Below are 23,611 nucleotides of genomic sequence, written 5' to 3'. Positions count from 1 at the left end.
AAATTTATTTATTTCCAAAAAAATAGTGGAACAGTCGTTTTCTAAGGTTCATACCATGTGATAATGATATCACACAATTTGCTTTCCTTCTAACTTACTTGAATATTCAAAGCAACAATTGACCCATTTTGTGACTTCCATTTTTTCACAAAATACATGTATGTTGCTATGTCACTGATGCTATACTCATCACAAGAATACTAAAATTAACAAGGTATGAAAAATTTGTACTTAGTTTCCTAATTGCTATTATTTACAAGCAGTTAAAAGTAAATTATCATTTTTTAACCTTCTTTCAACTAAGGCAAAAAAAGAACAAGAAAAATAAGTGACCTCAAATCCATGAAACGCAATTTGTCTTATGCTGTTCACAACAACAAGAAACCTAAGTATAAAGTCATTTGTTGCCGCATGTTAATATTATTTTCAATGCTATACATTCATAAAGACCTTCTTATAAAGATCAACGTCAACATATACATGTCTCGTGCTTGTTTTTGGCAAACTCCTTACTAGACAAATTCAGGCTCACAAAAGCTGCTTACATAACAGGGACGTACAACATTTTTAGCAACATTGAAACATGTTCTATTTTGCACTATCTGCACACATTTGATGCATCAAAAGTATATCTAGAGTATTTGAACGTATTCAAATGCTGAGGGAAAGAACATACAGTACATCCCTTAGTGTAGTAAGTAGTTTTTGTGGGGTCTGAATTCATTTATTATAACCAAGGAGGTTAAAATCCTATTTTAACCTCCTTGTTATAACATTACAGCAAGGAGGTTAAAATAGCCTCCTTGATTACAGCATACCACTCTCCCATTCCTGCAGTTTTATTAAAACCTAAAAGCAACTTCCCAATTAAGAATAACTCTAAGTCATTACATTGCGTAAGTGCTGTTTAAGTATATCAGTAAAGTTACTGATAGAAAGAAAACATACCAAGAATTCAGTGTATCCCCAAAATCATTAACAGTCATAATTATATAAAAGACCTTCATATATGGCATTTATGTGCTCTGAAGCAGACCTAGAAAGTATTTTAGCTTGACAGAAAACAAGACAACATTAATGCAACAGGCCTTTGAAACTGTACTTAACAAAACCTAGCCTTATATTAGTTATAATACATTATCAAGCATGTCACGTCATGTACATGTATGATAGACCATTCGATCAAAATTGGAAACACTACTGTGGTGTAGGGACTTAGTATCCGTCTTGTATTCGCAGTATCATAGTGAAGCTAACATCAACATAGGGTTCTGGACAGCAAGCATAGTGCATCACCCGTCGGTAGGTATCGGCAAACATAACCTACGGGGATAAAACATAGTGTTAGCATGAAAGTTCATCTGAGTTGGAAAAATATATTAGTTTAAAAGGTTACAGTCCTTCCCGCAACAGATGGTGCATAGGGCGGTGCCCATCTCCATTTCGATAGCCCTTGGGTCACACAACTTTGTAGCCTGGAATCCAAACCTATTATAGCTCCCAACTCTTCGCAAATAGAGAGAGGAGACTTGGGAGCTATAAGAAGTTTGTAAACCAGGCTAACTACTTTGTGCAATCTAATACTTGTTTAAAATTTTGAACTTAGCTGTACAATTTCAGATTCAAATTCTTAGAAATAAAAGAGGCAGAAGGGTTTGTAAATACGTTTTGCTGACATTCTGCTTCATTCTATTTTGTGCGCCCAAAATTCTTTCTGTGTACCAATATTTTAGGTTAGGTGCACCTGTCCCACAAAATGAATTTCGAGCCCTGAGCTATACGCTCATTCTCATTTAAATGTACACATTTCGTAATCTCCGTTACCGATTGGAATAAGACATTCCTGGCATTAGTATATGCCACATATAAGATGTCAAACTGTAGTTTTTATGACGACTTAAAACTTTTCTAGCTTTTAAAAACGGCAGTTACGTACCTTATATGTGGCACACCTTAATGTCAGGAACGTCTTACTTCTAACGGTAACGGAGATTACAAAATGTGCACATTTAAATGAGAACGAGCGTATAGTGATGTTATCAGAGAAATGCAGAATTTTCTAACCTCCCAGTGCCTGTCCGAACGAAAGGCGGACATATCCATGGTGTCATCCCTATTCTTCACGTCCAACGAGAACCCGGTGTACGTCCAGGACCCGAGCGACATGGTGCAGTTCCACTCTTCCTCTCCAGATGGCGCTCTTTCACAGCTAGTTTTCAGGGTCCAGGGAGTGATGTAGTGCACTTTACCATCGTGGTTGACGATAGCCTTTCCCATAATGGGGACATATGTGCTGTCTTGGTCAACACTGTAGGTGGTAAAATAAGGGACGTTTGTTACTTGTGCAGTCCAAAGGCTTATAGTAGAATGGAACTTAGTAGAATGGAACTCGTTGCCATCAAGTACTGTAGGAGCATCTTCACTAAGTAGCTTTAAAGAACGGTAACGTTGCAGTCAGATATGCAAAGACTAGGTGTAACCGACCATTCGGTGTTATATAACCAGCTGCTTGCGTGCCTGCGAAGCTGGTGTGTTACGCCTAATGGCGATTGTACCGGCTATATAGATACAGATACAGATACAGTGTTCTTTTAAATGGACGAATATTGGGAAAGTTAACAAAGAACGGTAAAGATTCCATAACATTGTTGAGGCCATCCCAGTTGCATGAGTAAGCATTAACTTGTGTATCTTATAATCTTTTTATATCTAAACTTCTTCGACAAGATAGACAAATAGACATCCAGAAAAAAAACAATTATCTGAAAACAGACCTTTTGTAGTTAGTGATGTCGGGAGTCCAGAGCTCTGTGACTGGGATGCGCAGGTCTGTAACTTCGCTGTATTCCTCGGGATCCCACCGAAGCTGAACATCTGTCCACATCTGCAGGGAGAGAAGAATTAAGAAAAGAATGGTTACTCCTACAAGTGTCCATGTTCAATCCTTCAAATAAGGTAAAGCTCCTTTAAAGATGGCCATGTAGCGGGGTTGCCTTACTGCTTGCATGGGGACATTTAAAAATGGTAACTCCTCTCATGTTCTATCCTAGAAATGACCTGGAAGAAACCTTAGTTTGGAGACTGGATCACCATCCAAAACTTTTAAATACAGTGTACAACTACTTTGAGATAAGAACTTTGTCTTTTTGAACTGCACGTCACCATCACATAAGTGTGTGTGTAACGTTAAACATGGGATATTATTATTACATGAACACTTTTCTCACCATAGTCAGCCATGTGTGGATGTGAAGTATATCCCTCTCTGTGTCCTGTGAAAATGAAATCATGAAAAATTTAAGCGAGAGCTTTGCTTGCCTCCAAGTCGCATGTAACATTGTTATGCCAGAGTTTGAACAGGCATTGGGGAGTTTGATCCCTGTTACACTGCTTCTGATAAATATTTGATTCCTGAAACCATGAATGGGGTAATCATTTAAAGAAGACGCACGACAATCATATACCTGGTACAATGTATGGCAACAACATAGTTCAAAATAAAAGTATAGAATAAAGCTTATCATCCTAATTACTAAAACAATAAGGGCTTGTATAGGTCTGTGATGTAGTGTTACAATCAAGTGGCGCTATAATCATGAGTTTTGGTATTTTTTTCTAATTAGACTAAATGATAAAGCAGTCTTTTATATATTTACCTCTTTTTGCATTGTGGGAGCTGTTGCATCTTAAGATATATTCAGAATTGTCTGTAGCATCAAGTCTTTTGCAATCTGTTGTACTTGACTTGACTTGAGAAATGTGAACTCATTAGCCTGTATTTACACAAGCTCTCAGCCGGAGGTTACTGACCCCTCTAGGGTTAAAGGCGGTTACGGAAACCGGCTGGACACTAGGAGCCCGATTTGTCAGGCGATGAACTCATCACTTAAAACATCATATCTAGAGCATTCCATGACAAAGTGAAATTCATCTAAAATGGGGATGGGGTCCAGTTGGAGCTTGAATAGGATACCACTCACCATTTCCAGAATTTTCTGTGCTGACAACGCCAGTTGAACCACCAGGGTGTCATCTGCATTGACCAGTGGGATCACCGCCTTGTCGTAAGATCTCATCAGGTCGTGCCGTAGCCTCCTCGCTGACGCCATGTTCCACCCTCCAGGCTTTTCTGGCTGCGGTTTCATCATCGTTGTTGGCACAGGCTTTGGTGTTGTTGTTGTAACAAGTGGTGTTGTAGTGGTTGGTTCTTCGGTTGTTGTTGTTGTTGTAGTTGTTGTAGGAGGTAGTGTTGAAGGTCTGGCTGTTGTTGTTGTTGGCGGTTCTGTGGTTGTCTTCTGAGTTGTTGTGGTGGTTTGAGGTAGAGTTGTTGTTGGCATTTTGGCTGTGATGTAGGAAAAAGTCAAAGAAAGGGATAAAAATTGCTTTTACGCTTTTTTTGGCAAAACTATTACAATTAAGACATGGTACAATACAAAGTTATTATATAGTCAACACAATTGTGCTATTCTGAAAGTTGTCTCCACCACAAGTAATACATAAGAGTCTCAGTGTGGCCTCTTCATTAATTTATTTACCTAATTTATTTTGATTTACCACATTTGTGGAAGGTTTGACATAACAGGTGACTATCACCTTTTCAAGATGTCAACCCAGACCAGACTGTAAGGTTTGGACCATCGCACGCCGGGGCATGCCCCTACTCTTTTTCGAAAGGTGTGGTGGGTTCTTTTACGTGTGCGGGGTGTGGCTCTCCCCAAACACGGGACCTCCATTTAACGTCCTATCCGAGGGACGTCCCTAACCCTAGATGAGCTAGGTACTCATTTACACCTGAGTGAAGTGAGGAAAGTGGTGTTAAGTGCCTTTCCCAAGTTCGGACATGTCTCTGGGCACAACCCGGGATTAGATCCCAGGTCCCATTGTTTGACAGCCACACGCTCTACCACTTGTAGTTTTAAACTAAACATGGAGTTGGACATGCAGGTGTGAGTGGATCAAACCTAACAGTCTTGTGTACGTCTTACGTACTGTGCTTTGAGTTCTCAACTTAATGAAGTTGAGCATGTAATAACCAAGGAGAAGAAATGTCTGTAAAGCTGGTGTGTTACACCAAAGGATGGGGCTGTTGAGTAATACAGGTACAGAGTCTCTAATCTCACCAGTTGTCGGTGCTGCAACCTTGTCGTAGATGAAGCTGTTAGGGTCGGAGGAACCCTGGTCCTCGCAGGTCTCGAACTTGGGGTAACAGCTGCCTTCTGAGTACATGAAAGCCACACAGTCCACCGACTCTGAACACCTGGGCAGAAAAAATGGGAAAACCTCAAACCAGTTGTCACAGAGAAGACAGATGATATGTACAATGAACAGTGGACCACGGCTTAACGTCCTGTCCTATTAGGACTGTGCCCTTTGTGCATGTTAGGTAAGAAACAACAGCCAGAATTGGACGACTTTCTAGTTCAGAGACAGAGCATCACTTAAACCACTAGAATTCGCATGCTATGAAAGATTGGGGACGAGGAATAGAATAACAGCGATATTCATTTGCATCGTAATTTGGCATTCTTCAATAGAGGCACAGAATTTGAGACAATTGCAGTGCATCATGGTCTAGAAGTGAAGAGTAACCCTACCCCTGGAACTCAAGGTCATGAGTTTAAACCCAATACTCAAGGTCATGAGTTTAAACCCAATGCAGCTGTTCCTCACTTAAGCAATTGCTACTGGACCTGACATTAAGCTGTGATCCTTTCAAACCCTTGATCCATACATAAGTTCGGTACACACTAGACCATTGCATGATACACAGTGAGCTTGTGGTTAAAGCTTCCTCACCTTTTTGCACACTCCTCTAGAACGATCCCATTCCCATGAAGTGGCCAGATCTCGTTCCCAGGGCAGTCTCCAACCCTACCCTCGTATCCTGTGACATTGTTTACATGACGGAAAAGAAAACTTGGTTAGCTACAAGTTTGCAAACAACGTTGCATTGGCTGACTTGGCATAACAGAATAATAAGGGAACGGATGAAAAGGCAAAGATGAAGATGAAAAATAAAGAAAGAATGAAAGAGAAAGAAATTAGGCAAAGAAAAAGACCGAAGAAAGCCATGCAAAACCAAGAAAAGTGAAGACGATAAATTTGAAAAAAAAAGGACGAAAGGAAATCCATGCAATTATATACAAGAAAGGAAGAAAAAGATGGAAGGAAACCCATGCTGGCTTACATATTTGTCCCTGACTTTTAAAAAAAGCAAAAGAGACCAAACATGGGACAAGATAGACTGTGCAGAAAGGACAAGTTTAGCAAGAAACATTCAAAGATGGCAGACTTCACTGCAACAACACTGGGGTGAGTGAAGTATGAAAAGCCAACCTACCTGGCACAGGGGGTGCGTTGGTGTTCGCTGGTGCCTCCTCAGGCGCTTTGAGACAAAGACTGCCTTCTTTCTCCTCCGGGAACTTGGAGCACTCCAGGTTCTCCGGCCACGGGAAGCCGAACTTCATCATCAGACCTGGTGGTGACAAGGTGGTTTCGTGGTTAGGTTTGTTGGCTTAGAAGCTTAAGGTTCTTAGGTTCGAATCTCAAGCAGGTTCCATTGTTGTGCCCTTCAGAAGGTGGTTTCGTGGTTAGGGTTGTCGGCATAGAAGCTAAAGGTTTGAATCCCTAGCAGTTGTAACCTTGGGAAAGACAATTTACACCTCAAGTCAAGTCAAAGCCTTTATTTTCCTTCGAATGCTTGTTCGGCCACACAGGCCGCTTTTCAACAAGGGTATACTTGTTAGAGTTGCACGTCTTTTGGAAGAGACGTAAAAAGGGGGGGTCCCGTGTTCGAGGAGGTGCCTCAAGCACATTACAACAGCCGTATTACTCAGATGGGTACTTAACAACTGTAAGGATACAACAAGGTGAATTCAATGAACAAACAAACCTTCGCAGCTCCCCCTAGCAGACTCGCACAGACTGCGACAGGGCGGCAGCGCATTCTCGAGGACCGTACACGGAGGGGCGTAGACGAAACACAAGAACTCCTCAAGAACGTCGGAACAGCCCATTTTCACCAGGGGGTAGTACTGGTGGACCTGGGGAAAGAAAAGGTGTCATATGTTGTGTCTTTATATCGCAGGAGGCAAAGGCATTGTTCTGTCGTTTTTTCTAAAAAGACATTTCCTTTGGATAACTTCATTAGGTTGGCTCATCAGCGGAAGTTAGCTGTGTTCTGTTCATTGTGCTTGTTGAAAAGAGCTAGGGGAATTTCCCCGGTACAATGGACCTGTAAATACTGTACATAGCATCTGTCTTCTCTGTCACAACCATTGGAGGAATAGCTCTTCTGTGAGCTTAACTGGTTTGAGATCATTCTCTTTCCATCCCCTCACCTCCAGAGATGCCTCGTCCTGCTTGGTGTGCCCAATGAGGTTGGGTAGGACGGTCATGTTGTACATCATGTCCTGGCACAGGGGGATGGTCAGGGGCTCACACGTGCTCCTCACCTGCTCAGGGAAGTACTCAACCACCGGGCGCTCTGGGAGGGAAAACAACAAGTCTGTTTGTTTGTTTGTTTGTTTGTGACACTTATTGAAAAGAGTAAGGGTCAATCTCAGTGACAGTGTGAGTTTGTCAAACACTTTGAAAAGGCGATATCGATAGTCACCTGTTATGTCAATCCAAAAATGGTGGTATGTAAATCTCAGTACACTTGTATAAACTGGACCATTGACATGATTGAGGAGCTGTGAGTTTGAATCCCGGCTGTTTTGCTTAACAATTACCTGACATGCACACTACTGGAAAGGGTTGCAGTCCTTAGGACAGGACCTTAAACCATGGTCCACTGGTCTTCTCCTACAGTCATGACGAGTGAAAGATTTGCTCTTCATTGAGCTTAACTCTTTTTCAAGATAACTTTCACTTTTTTCTTAAACTAACCTTCCCATGGAGGCAGTTCCTTGTGCTCCACCTTGTGGTAGAACCAGCTGTGCTCGTCAACCCGCGTCGTGACGTCACAGCTGCGGTTCTTCGGGAAACACCGCTTGTTGAAGGCATCCTGCAGGGAAGATAAAATCATTCGTAATTTTGCTTTGGTAAGCAATATTTTCCCATACCTTTACACATTTAAGGTCTGGGTAGCTGTGGCGACTAACGAAGGGAGTTTTTGCTTGATATTACATATACTATCCCTTCTATGTAATATCAAGCAAAAACTCCCTTCGTTAGTCGCCACGGCTAAGGTCTGGACAACATTTTCTAGGCTAAATTTGCATGATTGATGCCAAAATACTGTAGTATTGCCGTAAATGATGAATGTTTCATACTTATGTTTGATCACTTCAACACAAGCAAATGTTGCTCACGTCGAATTTTCAGTCGGGTTGAGCAACATTTTCGTATGTTGAAGTGAAGTATCAAACTTTATCATGGAATGTACCAAGTACCAACACAGATGAGCTTTCAATAATGCTAATGATAAATTTTGTACTATCCGAATGTGCGGTCTCGTATGTTATAGAAGCAATGAGAAATGGATAGGGATCTTGCAACTCAACACAATTGTCTGAAACATTCAACAAGGCGTGATTCAAATGGCAGAAATCTATTGTACCTGAAAGAAGAGGAAGCCCGCACAGTCGGGGTGATCATTGCATTTCTTGGCGCACTCCTCTAGCGGCACCTCGAATAACTGCAGGTCGGTCATGACGTCACCGGGACAGTCGCCCCACCGCTTGCTGTAACCCGACACCTCGCCTGTCAACAACACGACTGTGTAAGGCGTTAACACTCACGTGACTGCAACTTAAATATTGTCCGCCATGTTGGGTGGTCAAACCTGGAAGTTACCTGGCGAATTTTCACAATACTTAATCTACAATCTACGGATCTGTATTCAAATTTTGTTATATCTTCGTTCTTTATTTCATCTTATATTGTTCACAATAGTATTATGATTGAGATAAATGAAGGAGGGCTACTCTCTTGACGTGTTTTTAGGCGTTTTGTTGGGCTTTCTACTTTGTCATCCTTTTTTTTTTGTATAGCCAAACGTGAACCCAAAGTGTGACAAAAGATGACAAAGTAGAAAGCCCGACAAAAACGCCTAAAAACACGTCAAAAACCAGCCGAAACCCCTCCTCTGCTTGGAGAGTAGAGTAGGGCATCGTATAAGCCTTGTAGGCTTCTTTCCTCCTCATGCACTTTTGATATATGCTTTTCATTACTTCAAATGAATTTAAGTCCGTTAACGCAATAACAGTCATGCTAGGCAATTTCATAGGTCTGTCGTTGCCAGGGTCACACGTTCCGGCTCCTATAGCAAGCAAGCTCTTATGGCAAATTGTTCACCTAATGGCCAATTTCTACTATTTTTTTTAATTCCACGGAGAAGTCTGGTGGAGACTATGTTGCGGCCCAAAAACTACGTCAAGTTACATGTCGGGTTGAAATAATCAAAAGTTTGATTACCAGGTTTGGAAGAGTTCACTGTGCTGCCTGCCGGGTCCGGCCCTGTGGGTGAGGAAGAAACAGGAGACTGTCAAATTATGAAGTTCTTTTGATCCAACTCAAAAAAAATCAAATCACCCACCATACGAATCAACAACGTCGACATCGGTCTTCATCAGGTATTTGTCCCACAGGTTTATGTCAGCTTTCCGGAAACGTGACGTCAGAAGGGGGGTCAAAGGTGCCTGGAAGTCGATATCGCCCACCGTCACAGGTGAACCACCTTTGACCCACTTATGACGTCACGTTTCCGGCTCTTTTCTTGTTCCTTTCGTATATTCTTCTTTCTGTTGCGACTACAGTCAGAAATTTTACATTGTGTTTCAGTGAGTAGATGACTTTTCATTCAAGTCATCACATTCCACTTGGGAACTCATCACATCCGGCAAAGCCCAATTTCCTATATTGAATACACAATACAGCAAATTTATAGTTTTACATGTCATTTCAAGCAAACAGAATGTTTTCTTCATGTTTCGGTTTCTTTTGTAACGATTTTCAAAATTATACTGATTTCACGATGAATTTCTTATGTCTTGAGAATTTCAAAATACCTCAAGATTTATCAAGAATGGAGACAATACTGGGGTTGTTTTTTCACAAAAGTTCCTCCCTGTATGATTAGTCACGGTTTCAACTCCGAACAGCCGTGGACTACAAGTGACCCGGAGATTTATAATGCTTGTTTCAGTAAAAACAACAAAACTCACTCCTGTGGATTGTGGAACGCTTGAACCGGGACCTTCTTTATCCACAAACGGCGGATGGGTTACCGTCGGTATGTTAAACTAACCAGCTGGTGTGGCTCACCGCTGCTCGGGGGGAGGGGGTTTATTTTCTTTGAAAATGTGAGGCCAAAACTGGGACTGACGATATCGTGTGTGGCTTCCGTTAGAAAACTAGAAGAGTGACATCCGTCTTTCATTCTTACTCTCCAAGCAGAGGTAAGATCTGGGGTATTTTCGACGTATTTTCGCGGTATTTTATACGTCTTTCTACTTTTCCGTTTTTTGTTGGGTCTTCGTCCTCTAGGAAGACCCAACAAAAAGTAGAAAGACGTATAAAATACCGCGAAAATACGTCGAAAATACCCCAGATCTTACCTCTGCTTAGAGAGTATTTCATTCTGTGCTTCGGGCAATAGTACGTTAGAAGAGATTAATTTTAATCCAAAATGGAATGAGATATGGGGTATCAAATACAAATAATTAAGCATGGTCATTACTAGGCCCTGATATTAAAGGTGAATTTATATCTATAACTTTTATTTCTTATATTTACTTTTACATGTTTGTATTTACCCGTCAACTAGATAACGTTATGTCTTTGCGATCTGTGACTGATGTGCAAGATGCAAATTTCTTACAGTTTATTGTCTTTACAAAATGTTGGTATATTTATGATCTACCTTTCTGTAAGCTGCCGAAAACAATAACCATGATCATCTGCTGATTCTGCATCTACAGCCATGGTGACATCCTACAGGTGTATTCAGTCTTTCTGCAATTTGTTCCGCTGTGTTTTGCATCTTACAAGGCCCCGTAGCTAGATCTCGTGTTTTTTTGTTGTCAATTTCAAATAAAGGGGGCCTAGTTATAGTCGCTGTGGTCTTGAGGACTGTTTCTGGATAGATAAATCTCTTCCAGTGGCAAAATCGTTATGTCGACCATTGGGATCAGTGCTCCATGAGCTTGAGAAGCTATAAGATTTGCCATTTACCTCTGCTTGGAGATTAGATGAAAAGACATATTTAGAAGTAATGTTTCCCCCCCCCCCCGTTATGCATGATGCGTTCAGACCCTTCGGGTTGGAACATGCAATAAAGATCGTTATTTCATTATCTTTCCTAAACTACATATATTAGTTATATATTTATCTGCAATTAGCCTTTGGGCATGAACTTGCAATAAAGTTATTATATTTTCCTGCCGCTCTGCGGGTTTGCATGCATTACCAGAGGTGGTGACGACCGCTTCACCTTCCTGAGGCTTGTTCTTTCCCTTGTTCTTCCCCCGACCCCGCCGCCGGCCCTCCCGGTCCTTCTTCCGCCCGCGGCCCTTCCCCTTCTTCTTCCCGCCGCTACCGGGCTCCCTCCGCCCGCTCCTCGGGTCGTCCCCGGGGTCCCTCCCGAGGCTCTCCCCGGAGATCAGCGCGTGCTGCCGGTCCTCGAAGAACATGTCCAGTCCCGGGGTGGGGGAGGATGCGATCAGAGGGAAACTCTGTCGGAAAAAAAGACGATTAGGACAACAACATTAAACGTTTAAATAGAACAAAAATGTAACATCGATCTACTATCATAATTCCACCAGGGTAGACAATTCCGCCACCCTGAAAAGATACGCCCATACAAATCTCCAACCCAACGTCTCCCAGTATAATAATGCATACTGTATGATTACTGTTTTTCAAAGTGGCAATATTATCAAAGGGGGGTTACTTTTTCAACCAACATTTCGCCGAACTTCAAGTCAGTTTGACAGGTGCAATAACCTAACCGTGGTCAGGCCATATCAAAATCCTCAGTACTACTAGTAGTAAATACTGCTTTCTCTGCTTAGCATTTATGAGAAAGAGTACATAGGAGTTGAACACATATCACTACCAAATCATTAGACCCTGCTGTAGTGCTGGCACAACTGTGTGGCCCAAGGGCTATAGAGACGGAGAAGGGCACCGCCCCTATACACCGAAAGGCGTGGGGATAAACTTGACACTAGCAGTCTTATATAAACTGGCCTCTGGTTGTGGAAATATAGGTATGTCCAGCGTTTTGAGGAGAAGAAACTAACAAACAGAGAGAACAACCCAGTTTCCCATTACTATAGCGGTGGATCGAAAGAAACCACACATATGCCCTTGACATTGAAAAAGAAAGGGAAAACCTTCTTTAAGACATGTCTTCGCTGACGAAGAACAGGTCGTGTCGAGAAGGGCGTACGCTAGCGAGAAACTGCCAAAATAAACACCGATCAGCAGGAAATAGATGCTTGACAGGATTACTTTGTGAGAGGATTACGAGGAACGGTGTAAACTTGGGGCACCTTTGACCGATCACTGACGTCACGCGTTCGTAAGGTCACGTGTTCTAAGTGTTAGGTCATTCGATCCTGAAGAGGGTTCAAGTGGAGAGTTTTGTTCCTTGTTGTGTTGGAGCAACGTTTAGTTTCACACATGCACGCTACGTGAATGACATTAACCTGACTTGAAATAGCAAAAATACAAACAGAAAGTCGAAGCTATATATATCTGGTAGCCTCCTTCACAGGCTCTACGAGTCTAGCTTTTTTCTGATGGCATATCAGTTTTATTGCACTTGGCTTTTACCGCACTCGTTTTTGGTTGCAGGCCTCCGATGAGTGGGCTCTCTCTAACCGAAGCTAAGTACATGTATAGTCCCCAAGCAGATCTATCGGTGGCAATGACAGTATCCGCAGTATTATTGACCATTTTCGGTGACCACTAAGGCTGCTTTTGCCAGTTAGATCTGCTTGGATATTTCAAATGTACATCATGTATTCATTCTCACCTGAGTCGAGTGCGGAAATAGGTATAAAATGCCTTTCCTAAGGGACACATTTGGGTCTACCAGGGATTCGAACCCAGAACCTTCAGATCCCAAGGCAGCAACCCTAGCCACCACCTTGCCACCACAGGACAACTTCACCCATTCATTTGCCCCCGAGCTGCAGTTCAGAGTTCTGAATCATCGGCCGGAAATACAGCTCGCTCCTCTGTCATGTTATATCAGTCTATTTGGCCAATTTCTACTCTTTCCAGGGACCAATGGAGCCTGGTAGAGGCTAGGGCTTATGTGTGGTGGAGCTTCAGGGCGCTGAATCATCCACTCTCCGAGCAGAAGAGTGGGTCCGACTGGTTTTTGACGTGTTCTTAGGCGTTTTTGTCGGGCTTTCTGCTTTGTCCGTCTGCGTGATATCCCTACCAGGGAGTTTTGCAGACCATGATGAACCAGAACTAGAGGTTGGTGACAAAAAACAACAAGAAAAAACGACAAAGTAGAAAGCCCGACAAAAACGCCCAAAACGCCTAAAAACACGTCAAAAACCAGCCAAACCCACTTCTCTACTTAGATTACTTTAGAGTTCTGAATCATCGGATTCCTGCCCCCGCCCCGTGAAGACCGGACCTGTGAGAAGACGCCACACTGACATTTCCATTGTCCACAGTCGCGTCGCGTGAAACTGTGTCACAGTCACCAGTTTTTTTCCGTCAAAAGAAGAGACAGAATCTCGGCCCACCCAAACCGTATGGGAAAAAGAAACTCCCGGGGCGTGACAACTGGCAAAACACAACTTCTTGTGTTTGCCCAAGCACGGTTTGCAGAAAAAGAAAATACGGAACAAAAGAAGCGCAACATTTGCAAAAACTGTTGAGGTGGGAAAAATGTACCAACGTTTATTCAACACAACTTGAAACACATACAAACACCTGGGTTGTCTGTGAGCACAGAAACTGTATAGTAAACTGTCCTTGCTCTAAGATACTAAAAAGGAAGTTACCAATACTGTTTTTACAACTAATTATCTTTAAAAAATCCCCAACACGAAAAACATACTTCCTGTTCTTTTGTGAGAAAAACGCTAACAAAATAACATCTTACTACTGTTTATTTTCTACAATCACTTTTATTCACTGTAAGCTCTGACTGTGACAACTGACAAAACACAACTCAGTCTATGTTTGCGCAAGCACGGTTTTAACAGAAAAAGAAAATACAGAACAAAAGAAGCGCAACATTTGCAAAAACTGTTGAGGTGGGAAAATATACCACTTTTCATTCTATCCAATATACATGAAAAACACCTGGCTTGTCTGTAAGCATGAAAATTGTATAGTAAACTGTCCTTGCTCTAAGATATTAAGAAGGAAGTTGTTTTACAACTAATTATCTGAAGAAAAAGCAAATCCTTGTACCCATTAGAAGTTCATGATATAATCCCCAACACGAAAAACATACTTCCTGTTCTTTTGTGAGAAAAACGCAAACAAAATAACATCTTTATATTATTTTCTACAATCACTTTTATTTACTGTAAACTCTGACTGTGACAACTGACAAAACACAACTTCTGTGTTTGCACAAGCACGGTTTACAGATAAAGGAAATACATAACAAGATTAATGCATCATTTGCAAATCTGTTGAGGTGGAGAACACTGACTCCCGTTTATTCAACACAAAACACACACAAAACACCTTGATTGTCTACAAACACAGACGCTCACGGTATAGTATATACTGCCCTTGATCTAAGATGTTGAAAAGGAAGATATTAATATTGTTTTTACAACTAATCATCTGAGGAAAAACACATCATTGTAACCATTAGAAGTTAATGATATCATCCCCAACACGAAAAAAACGCATTTCCTGTGCTTTTATGAAAATAAATTGCAAACAAAACAACAAATGTCTACTATTTATTTTCTACAATACCCTTTATTTACTGTTAACTGTATCAACTGACAAAACACAACTTCTATGTTTGCGCAAGCAAGTTTACAGAAAAAGAAAATATTGAACAAAAGAAGTGCATCATGTGCAAAACTGTTTTGGTGGGAAAATATATACCATCATTCCTTCAACCCAATATACATAAACACCTGAGTTGTTTGTAAGCATGGGAATTGTATAGTATACTGTCTTGCTCTAGGATATTAAGAAGGAAGTCATTAATACTGTTTGTACAAGTAATTATCTGAAGAAAAAAAACAAATCATCGTAACCATTAGAAGTTCATGATATAATCCCCAACACTAAAACGCATTTCCTGTGCTTTTATGAAAATGAATTGCAAACAAAACACCATCTTACTACTGTATATTTCTACAGTCACTTTTATTCACTGTAATCCCTGCGGTGATAATTAAAAGCAAAACAAGGCCATTGTTGTTCTTACTGATGAGCTTAATCACCATCAAACACCCCAATCATGTTAATCATGCTGAAACGACGCATCATTGAATACACATTAGTGGCCACCGCACAATAGACACTGTTACGAAATAAACAGAGCGCCTCCGGGTCATTAACGACTACCATACATACAATACACATCATCAGCTGCTGTAAACCTTTCTCGGGTCATCAGCTTTTGTAGACGTTTCTTGGTAATCTCCTAGCCTCTACCAGGCTCCACGGGTCGCTAGGTCGCAAACTGTACTCCATGGCCAGCTAAACTCCTCTGGCATGTTATCTGTCTATTTGGCAAATTGCTACTATCTTTCCAGCGACCTGTGGAGCCTGGTAGAGGCTAATAATCTCCAAGCAGATCTAATGGTTGCGAAGACCGTATCCAACTGGCAGAAGAAGTTTTTATTTTCTGCCAGTTGGATACGGTCTTCGCAACCATTAGATGAATCTAAGATCTGCTTGGAGATTAGTTTCTTGGGTCATCAGCTACAAACGGTAATGTTGCTGTTATGTTACAAAGCTATTCCTTTGAATGCTGCCACATCACTCGAGCGCATAGGAAAAGCGGATCCGCAGAAAAGAACTTTTTAACAGAACTGAGTCAGCTTACAGATGTGTTTTATGAGACAGGGACTGTCATTCTCATACAGGACTGTTTAGCCATAGCCGATGCGCTGTAGGACTGAATTAGGATTTTACCATGGCCAATACTGACCGACGTAGGTCATATACACCCGATCACAATGTGCACTCAAGTTTATCATACACACAATCAAAGCTAATTCTGCTACAGAGCTATTACAGAGAAAAAAGGGGACGGGTTACAGAGCGACCTTCCAAGTTCTACTTAGTCGTAAACTTTCGTGGGGAATTATTTCTAGTTTTGATAACATTCGCGGTTCATATCTTTCTTTAATTGTCCTTCCTCGATTCTTCTACAGCATTTTATGACATTGATGATAATAATAACAAGTTGCTTGTTTGGCACTGCACGTGCACCATTCTCATTTATCGTTATTTTCTTAGTTTATATCATGGTATAATCAATGACATTTTAACGTTTTTGTCCGATTTACAACGCTTAATCAAAGCTTACAAGTGGCAGAAGCCTATAATATGTTATTTAGGCCCCGTTTCCTACGGTCAATGAACCTCTATAGTTTGGCCTACTGTTAGGTACGGTCCAATTACTGTTCGTACCGTACTGCATTTTGTAATCTCCAGGCAGACGTAGTAGTCGGGATTTTTTTATAGTTTGGCGGTGATGACATGATGATGTGTACGTTTTTCTGGCAGTGTGCGCTTTTAACGGATACAGTACCCTACTGTCTGTAAAAAGTACGAAACAAGGTACAGTCCCATTCCAGTTCGTACATGTGCGGCATTTGAGTCATCGCCCGGGCCTGGAATTCCACCTCTCTGTTCCAAGAAGCCCGCTGCGCTCCGCTTCATTCAGATAGAAAATTCATTCATGACCGTTCTCCTTTGATCCGCTGCAAAATTACCGGTATTCGCGGTTGTCAGGGGGCGGCAATTTCACGGATATGCTACGGTAGAAGGTAATAGGCTGGTCCTTTATATTCCCCTTTCTTCCCCTGCCCCCAAATGCAAAACAAAAACCATTGTCAATTCATTTCAGACTGCTGTAATTTCATTACGATACACGCTACCAGACTCCCCCCGGCGGGCTGATAGACAAAAATAAATAAAAAATGTATAAAATGGCCAAACAAGATTAACATTTTTGAACCAAAGATCTACTGACATGTATGAAACACTTCTGGAAAATTATTTAGCCTGTTTCGGCAATTTCTAGTATTTTTCCAGCAACACATGAAGTCTGGTAAAAGACTAGATAAACCTCAGCAAGGCTATGTACTAATTCCGCGGACTCGACCAGACCCAGTAGGTCGCTGGAAAAATAGCAGAAATTGGCCAAATAGACAGATAACATGCCAGAGCTTTAACTTAATAGTTGGCCTGTGAGTACAGTATGCGACCTAGCAATTTCTACTATTTTTACAGTGATCTAGAGTTTGGCAGAGACCACGGGACATGTACATGTCCATGGTTTTGCTGAGTTGTTAATCTCCAAGAAGATCTAGCGGTTGCAAAGACCTTACCCTGGGGTTGCCAGTTGGATACGGTCTTTGCAACCGTAAGATCTGCTTGGACCTTATTGTAGAGAGTACACATTCCGACCCACTGGCAAACAAACCGATGTCGTCTGGAAATACATATCGACAATACAGAACAGTCCCGACAACCTGTGGAGAACGCTATTAAAACTGAAGGTCAACGACAAGGGCGGGTTAACGGGACTGCCGACAGAGATGTAGCCACAGTCAGTGCCAGGAATTCAGGCCAACTTCCCACAAATTAAAACGAAACACTTAAACCAGCATCAATCTTGTCAAACTACTGTCCACCAGACCAATTTGGTGTGATTTGCTGGGTGGAAAAATAGTAGAAATTGACTAAACATCGTATAATATCATACCAGCGAAGTTAACCAATATTTCTTCGCTTTTGACGCTATTTTCCCCTAATTGTTAGTATTTTTCCAGCCAACTCTGGGGGACTGGAAGAGACTTTGATCGGGCAGACTTTGGTGACTGACAGAGTAGAAGAAATTGGTCAAATAGGGTTAATCATTTTGCAACAGGACTTCGCGTCCTTTTTTTTGCGCAAGGATTCTTAGCTAAGTGAGCTATAACAGAATTGACTGGCCTCTATAACTTGGCTGTTTTTCTTAGAAATCTAGCCATTTCGAGGTCTCCATAAGACCTACCCACCAACCAAATATGAAGACAATCCATCCAGGCGTTCTCAAGTTATCGTGTCACAGACGGACACAAACACACACACACACACACACACACACACACACACACACACACACACACACACACACACACACACACACACACTCACACACACACACACACACACGAACGCTGTATAAAATATAACCTACTTAGCGAAGGTAAAACTAGTAACACAAAATACGCAAAAAAAAAATCCCAGCCAAGAAACCTGCTCTATAGACTAGCCTGTAGCTTGTTAACCGACAGACCCTACATGTGTGAAACCCTGAGGCATCCACCCTACCAACCCGAGCCGTACGTCGGCCAACGACGAACGGATAAAGTTATTAAAACCAGCGGCGAAAGTCACGGACATCCCCGCCGCGTGTTGTTGGGGTTTGTCAGGGCAAACCTGGCGGGACAGCCGGCTTGTATTTAAGAGTTTCTAACAAGCCTCCGGTATTACGTGCTTATCGGTGGGACGTCTGGGCATACTGTATATGCAAAAATGTTCGTGGCGGTTTTATGTTCGCGGTTTTCGCGGTGAACTTTCAGCGCGAACTTAAAAACCACCGCAAAACTTTTTGCCCACCTACATGTATGACTGTAGCGCTACTATTGTTTCAAACGCGAACTTAAACCCACCGCAAACACTCCATTTTTTCCCTACCGCAAAATAAAAACCACGCATTTACAGTATCCTGCGGTTTGATTTTTCCAAGCAGATGCAAGGAAGAAGCTGGTGCAGGAAGACCTCAAAGTCCGCGACCCTCAAAATCAATCTGAGGATTTATCTATTCTAAGGGTTTCTAACAAGCCTCCGGGCGGTGTTTCCTGCTTATCGATGGGAAGTCTGGACATATCCTGCGGCTTGATTTCCAAGCAGATGTAAGGAAGAAGCTGGTGCTGGAAGCGAACAAAGTCCGCGACCTTCAAAATGACCCAAACTACGAATCAATAGTAAGGATGTATTCAAGGTTTCTAACAAGCCCCCGGTGTCAGGTGATCTTACGTGCTTATCACTGGGACGTCTGGACATATCCCGCGGCTTGATTTCCAAGCAGATGTAAGGAAGAAGCTGGTGGCCGAAGGCTATCAAAGTCCCTGACCCTCAAAGAAGAAGGGACAAGGTGAAGGCAAGGATCTGGCTCAGTCTCAGTGTTTTGGGCGTATTTTTGTGTGAGATTTAGTACGTATATTTACAGTAGTGTACCGTTTTTCCTCTTCAAGTTCTCTATAATAGAAAGGTGCACTACAGAAATCTCATTTATCCGTTAGTCTAACAGTTTGAGCGTTTGGGAACCATATAGAAAATCTGGCCATCAGTTTTCTGCACTCATCTCGGTTGTAAGTTCTTCTAAATGTTTCACTTATGCCTATCTTTCCATCTGTTCCGTTGCTTCCCCTCTTTCTTTTTCGCTGGACGTTTCCTTGCATGTACGTCATAAATGTCGCAACTGAAAACACGCAAGGAACACTCAATCTGAGCTCGTTCCTATCCTTACATCTGCTTGAAAATTTCCGCAGCTGCGAAGCACACATCTTTGTGATCCATCAAAAAAAGTCGACAGATGACAGAGTACAAGTTAATTTGTAAAACAAGACCGTTTTCACCGTAAGTACAAGAACCCCGAGACTCGAATTCGAGTGTTTATTTTGGTGGCCAGCCGTTCTATCTGTGTGTGGCATAACAGGTGCAGGTTTCACTGAAAACACAACCCAAATACACATCCAACCCTTTTTGTAATCCAGACAACCCGAATACACATCCAACTCCGCTGTTATCTTAACTAACATGATGGGTTTTACATACGCCCTTGATGCTTTTGGAGTGATCCGGACTGATTTGACTAATCTCCAAGCAGATGTTGTAATAAAAATCGTGACGTCTTTATAGCCCCTCGTTTGTCTGTTACAAACGTCTTTCCATAGGAAATGGGAGCCATAAAAACGTCCAAAGTCTGCTTGAGTACGATTCGACACCTCAGAGAGACACTGTAAAATGATAACTTCCCTGTGGTATTAGTCACTTTATGATTATGACACAGATTCGTGGTGAATATTCGAAGAAGGATTATAGATATTATAGAATCTAGATATTGCCCTGCTGCTCTATTAAACAAACTGACTTTTCAGATGGAAAATGGGAACTTCACTATGGTATTATTCACTAATAGCATAATAATGATACAGATTTGTGGCAGAGACAGGAAGAGAAAACATTGTACATCATTCTAGACATATCCTGATCTGAGGAAGCAGTTTCTTTTATCATGAGTGATATATGTATTTTTGAAGTGAAAAGAGCGACAACTTGCTGTTGTTGTATCGTGTTAGTCATTAATGATAATGATGTGGTAATTGGAAGAAAGATTGCGATACTTTGACAAATCTAGCCTTACTCTGCTACAAGCACGCTTCTCTATTAACAAGCTGATTACATACGCAATTTCTTTCACCAACAGTGATACCTTTGATGGGGTGAAAACTGACAACTTTCGGTTTGGTGGTGTTAGTCACTAATGATAGAGATCTGTGGTGAAGCTATAGGAAGTGAAATAGATCAGTTCTGACATCTTGTTACTGACAGATCTTTACGACGGTTTCTCGTTTAATATTAAACAAGACTGTGGCTACATTCACGATCTCAAGTTGTAATCTCCAAGCAGATGTTTGAGATTTCAGCCGTACTGCTGTCTCGTTCATTAGTCATCCAGGAAATTAAAGAATTCTAAAATCTAGATCTTGCTTAGATTTTTCTACAAACACGCTTCTCTAAACAAGCTGACTACATTCGCAATTTCTTTCACCAGTGATGGGGTGAAAACTGACAACTTTCTGTTTGGCGTTAGGCACTATATAAATGATAGAGATCTCATCTGTGGTGAGGCTATAGGAAGTGAACTAGATCATTTCTGACATCTTGTTACTGAGTGGTGGCTCCGTGGGCAGACTGTGTTTACTGGCCGTTGTCAGACCAACGATCTCACAGTGAGAGAAGCCAGCAGTCCTGTACTGTACATCAAACAGTGGTATCTACAGCTACAGACGAAGCCTTGGGGCATCGGGATCTTTAGCTTGTTTAAGATTAAACAAGTAAGACTCTGTCTACCTTACCACATTGAATTTCAAGTTGTAATCTCCAAGCAGATGTTAAAGGAGTCCTGAACTCCAGAAGGGGGTGTTATTTTCCAGTAGATAATGTATCAAGGAATACATGGTATGTATCAAGCCATAGGCAGAGGTTGTTTAATTTAATCAATAAGAACATAGAGGGTCATCGGGAGAAATTAGTAGAATACTGAATGATTTTTGGTGCGTACGGGACTAGTGGATACTTCATCGAATACTGTACAAAGTATTCATTTTTATTTCCAAATATTATAATCTATTGGAAAATAACTCCCCCTCTGTTTAGGACTCCTTTAAAAATTTCAATCGTAACGCTTTCCAATCGCCCTGTTTCTCAATGAAGTGGTGAGTGAAAGAGGAAAGTGGGAGTCAAAAAAATTGTACGACAGTCATCCTTTGATAGCCTCTATCAGGCTCCGCAGGTCGCTGGCAAAATAGTAGAAGTTGGTCAAATAGACAGATAACATGCCAGCGGAATTGGCTGGCCAGCCTGAGTACAGTATGCGACCTAAGCCAACTAACTCATCTGGCATGTTTTCTATCTATTTGGCCATTTTTTTTTACTATTTTACCAGTGACTTGGCTGTGGAGCCTGGTAGAGGCTAATCCATCCTATCATCTGCTTGGAGCTGTTCTACTGACACACGTTGGTAGAAGGCTTGCGTATTAGAAAAAATAAAACTTTTCCTCGTACAGATTCCACATATACGACAGTCTGGATGGGTAACAGACTGTTTCCAGGGCCTACACAGGGCAACTCCTCGGCTCTAGGGCCAACATGCCCCCAAGGAAATTCTACAACAAGCCCCTCTGAGATATATCCTGAGAAACACCCCCGCACGATGGATATCATATGAGTCTCAGGGGTCTGGCTACTCTCTAAGCAGAAGTCGGACTGGCGGACAAAACGAAAACCTGGCAAAATAGAAAGCCCTACAAAAACGCCCCAAAAGACGCCAAAAACAAGCCGGAGCCGAACCTCTGCTTGGAGAGTAGGGTCTGGCATTCAGGCTAACTCTGATATCCTCTGACGCCATTTAAACACAGCACACGATGTTTTAAAGCAATTCAGCAAGACTGCCCTCCACTGTGACCACGCTGCCCTGTAGGTAACGCAATCTCTGTCACTACAAATCTATATTAAGTACACAGGACGATCTGTCGGTGTTCAATGACGGTCGCGTCCTTGTCAGTCACTCCTCGGTAGTACGCACCAGCGGCCTCAAAACGAGCCCACGACCCCTCACCCGCCACGCCAACATTACTGGCTTTTCCCTTGACGCGATTTCCTTACTATTTACACAGATAACATTTTCACAGACACCAAAAAAGCTTCCGACCTTTAGTAGCAGCGACTCGACAGAAGTTGGAGTGTAACACCGACCTTGTTTCTGTTCCGTCCCCTCCTCCCTCCTTTGCGTTCTCTCCTCCTTTCCTCTCGCTCTCTCTTTCTCTCTCTCCGTTCCTCTGCATCTCCGACCACCAGTGGAACCAAGAACACGGCAAGAACCAACACCGCGGAAATCCTCATTCTCCTCGTACGTACGCTAAACGACCTGCAGCGGTCCAAAGTTGAAGTCACACCGACCCGAACTGTAGTAAACAACGACGTCGACTCGACGCTAAAGACGCGGAAAAATGACAAGCCTGCAGGCTATGACGGGGGTGGGATGGTTGGGATGGTTGGCCGCGACTGCAGCCGGGTCGGTTACCTACTAGCGTGCGGGGAGAAACGCAGTAATCCCCGGGCGACTTGAAAACAGCTCCCCGGTCCACGTCACCGACAGCTGCGATAAGGCTGTTTGAATGTTTTTACCGTAACTTTAAATTTTCTCAGGTCGTTCAACAAGTGGAGATTACACGATTTTCGTCCTTGCTCCCGACTGTCGGTAGTTTTGAGCGTCTTAACGCGCGGCCGGAGTCTTCTTTCAGCAAGCTTCGTGTGTGTTTCTTTACTCAGAAACGTAAACATCCATCTGTGTATGTGTGTGTGGCTTTGCGCGATGACAGAGTGAGAAACAGCGAGATGATTGGCCGGGCGGCGGAAAGAAAACAGCAGATGCGCCATTGTAGGCCTGGCGGCGTGACGAATTCGTAGGGCATACCATTTATACCCAAGGGGTGTATTTTCTGGAATGAAAGTATGATATCCTATTATGCTTTTCTTTTGGGCTTTCAAAACGCGTTACCATGCACTGATTATCAAAAGTTAGACGTTCTTTTTCCTTGTTCTTGATAAGGATATTATGTTTGATGGTGTATATCTTAACGTGTAACTATTT

At 42.2% G+C, this 23,611-nt stretch overlaps 1 protein-coding gene across 4 annotated transcripts; it reads right to left on the bottom strand.

The window, feature by feature from the left end:
* Positions 1 to 812: 812 nt before the first annotated feature.
* On the bottom strand, positions 813 to 23,338 carry LOC136423000 (uncharacterized). Of its 4 annotated transcripts, none has more exons than XM_066410974.1 (15): positions 22,714 to 23,338; positions 11,414 to 11,678; positions 9,421 to 9,462; positions 8,564 to 8,721; positions 7,891 to 8,008; positions 7,341 to 7,486; positions 6,893 to 7,043; positions 6,341 to 6,475; positions 5,797 to 5,884; positions 5,121 to 5,257; positions 3,981 to 4,342; positions 3,228 to 3,272; positions 2,775 to 2,884; positions 2,065 to 2,308; positions 813 to 1,323 (listed from the first exon to the last, which is right to left on the bottom strand). In XM_066410974.1, exons 1-15 carry the CDS (start codon positions 22,858 to 22,860, stop codon positions 1,216 to 1,218), a joined length of 2,256 nt encoding a protein of 751 aa, XP_066267071.1. In that variant the 5' UTR covers positions 22,861 to 23,338; the 3' UTR covers positions 813 to 1,215. The 4 variants fall into 4 exon arrangements, with proteins under 4 accessions (XP_066267071.1, XP_066267073.1, XP_066267072.1 ...); XM_066410976.1 differs by having other exon boundaries at positions 11,438 to 11,678; positions 22,714 to 23,325; XM_066410975.1 differs by having other exon boundaries at positions 8,564 to 8,706; positions 22,714 to 23,322.
* Positions 23,339 to 23,611: the final 273 nt, after the last annotated feature.

This window comes from Branchiostoma lanceolatum, chromosome 17 (genome assembly GCF_035083965.1).
Source record: "Branchiostoma lanceolatum isolate klBraLanc5 chromosome 17, klBraLanc5.hap2, whole genome shotgun sequence".
In the NCBI taxonomy this organism is placed as follows: Eukaryota; Metazoa; Chordata; class Leptocardii; order Amphioxiformes; family Branchiostomatidae; genus Branchiostoma; species Branchiostoma lanceolatum.
The sequence above is the reverse complement of the archived record's forward strand: the minus strand, read 5'-3'. Positions and strand labels throughout refer to the sequence as shown.

What these genes read in the sequence shown, in the direction of transcription:
- LOC136423000 (XM_066410974.1), bottom strand. Translation starts at nt 22,860, where the DNA reads ATGAGGATTTCCGCGGTGTTGGTTCTTGCCGTGTTCTTGGTTCCACTG. An exon ending in GGGGACGGAACAGAAACAAG is followed by an intron (nt 11,679 to 22,713) that starts GTCGGTGTTACA and finishes TTTTTCCGACAG; the next exon opens with AGTTTCCCTCTGATCGCATC. An exon ending in TGCTAGGGGGAGCTGCGAAG is followed by an intron (nt 6,476 to 6,892) that starts GTTTGTTTGTTC and finishes TGTCACCACCAG; the next exon opens with GTCTGATGATGAAGTTCGGC.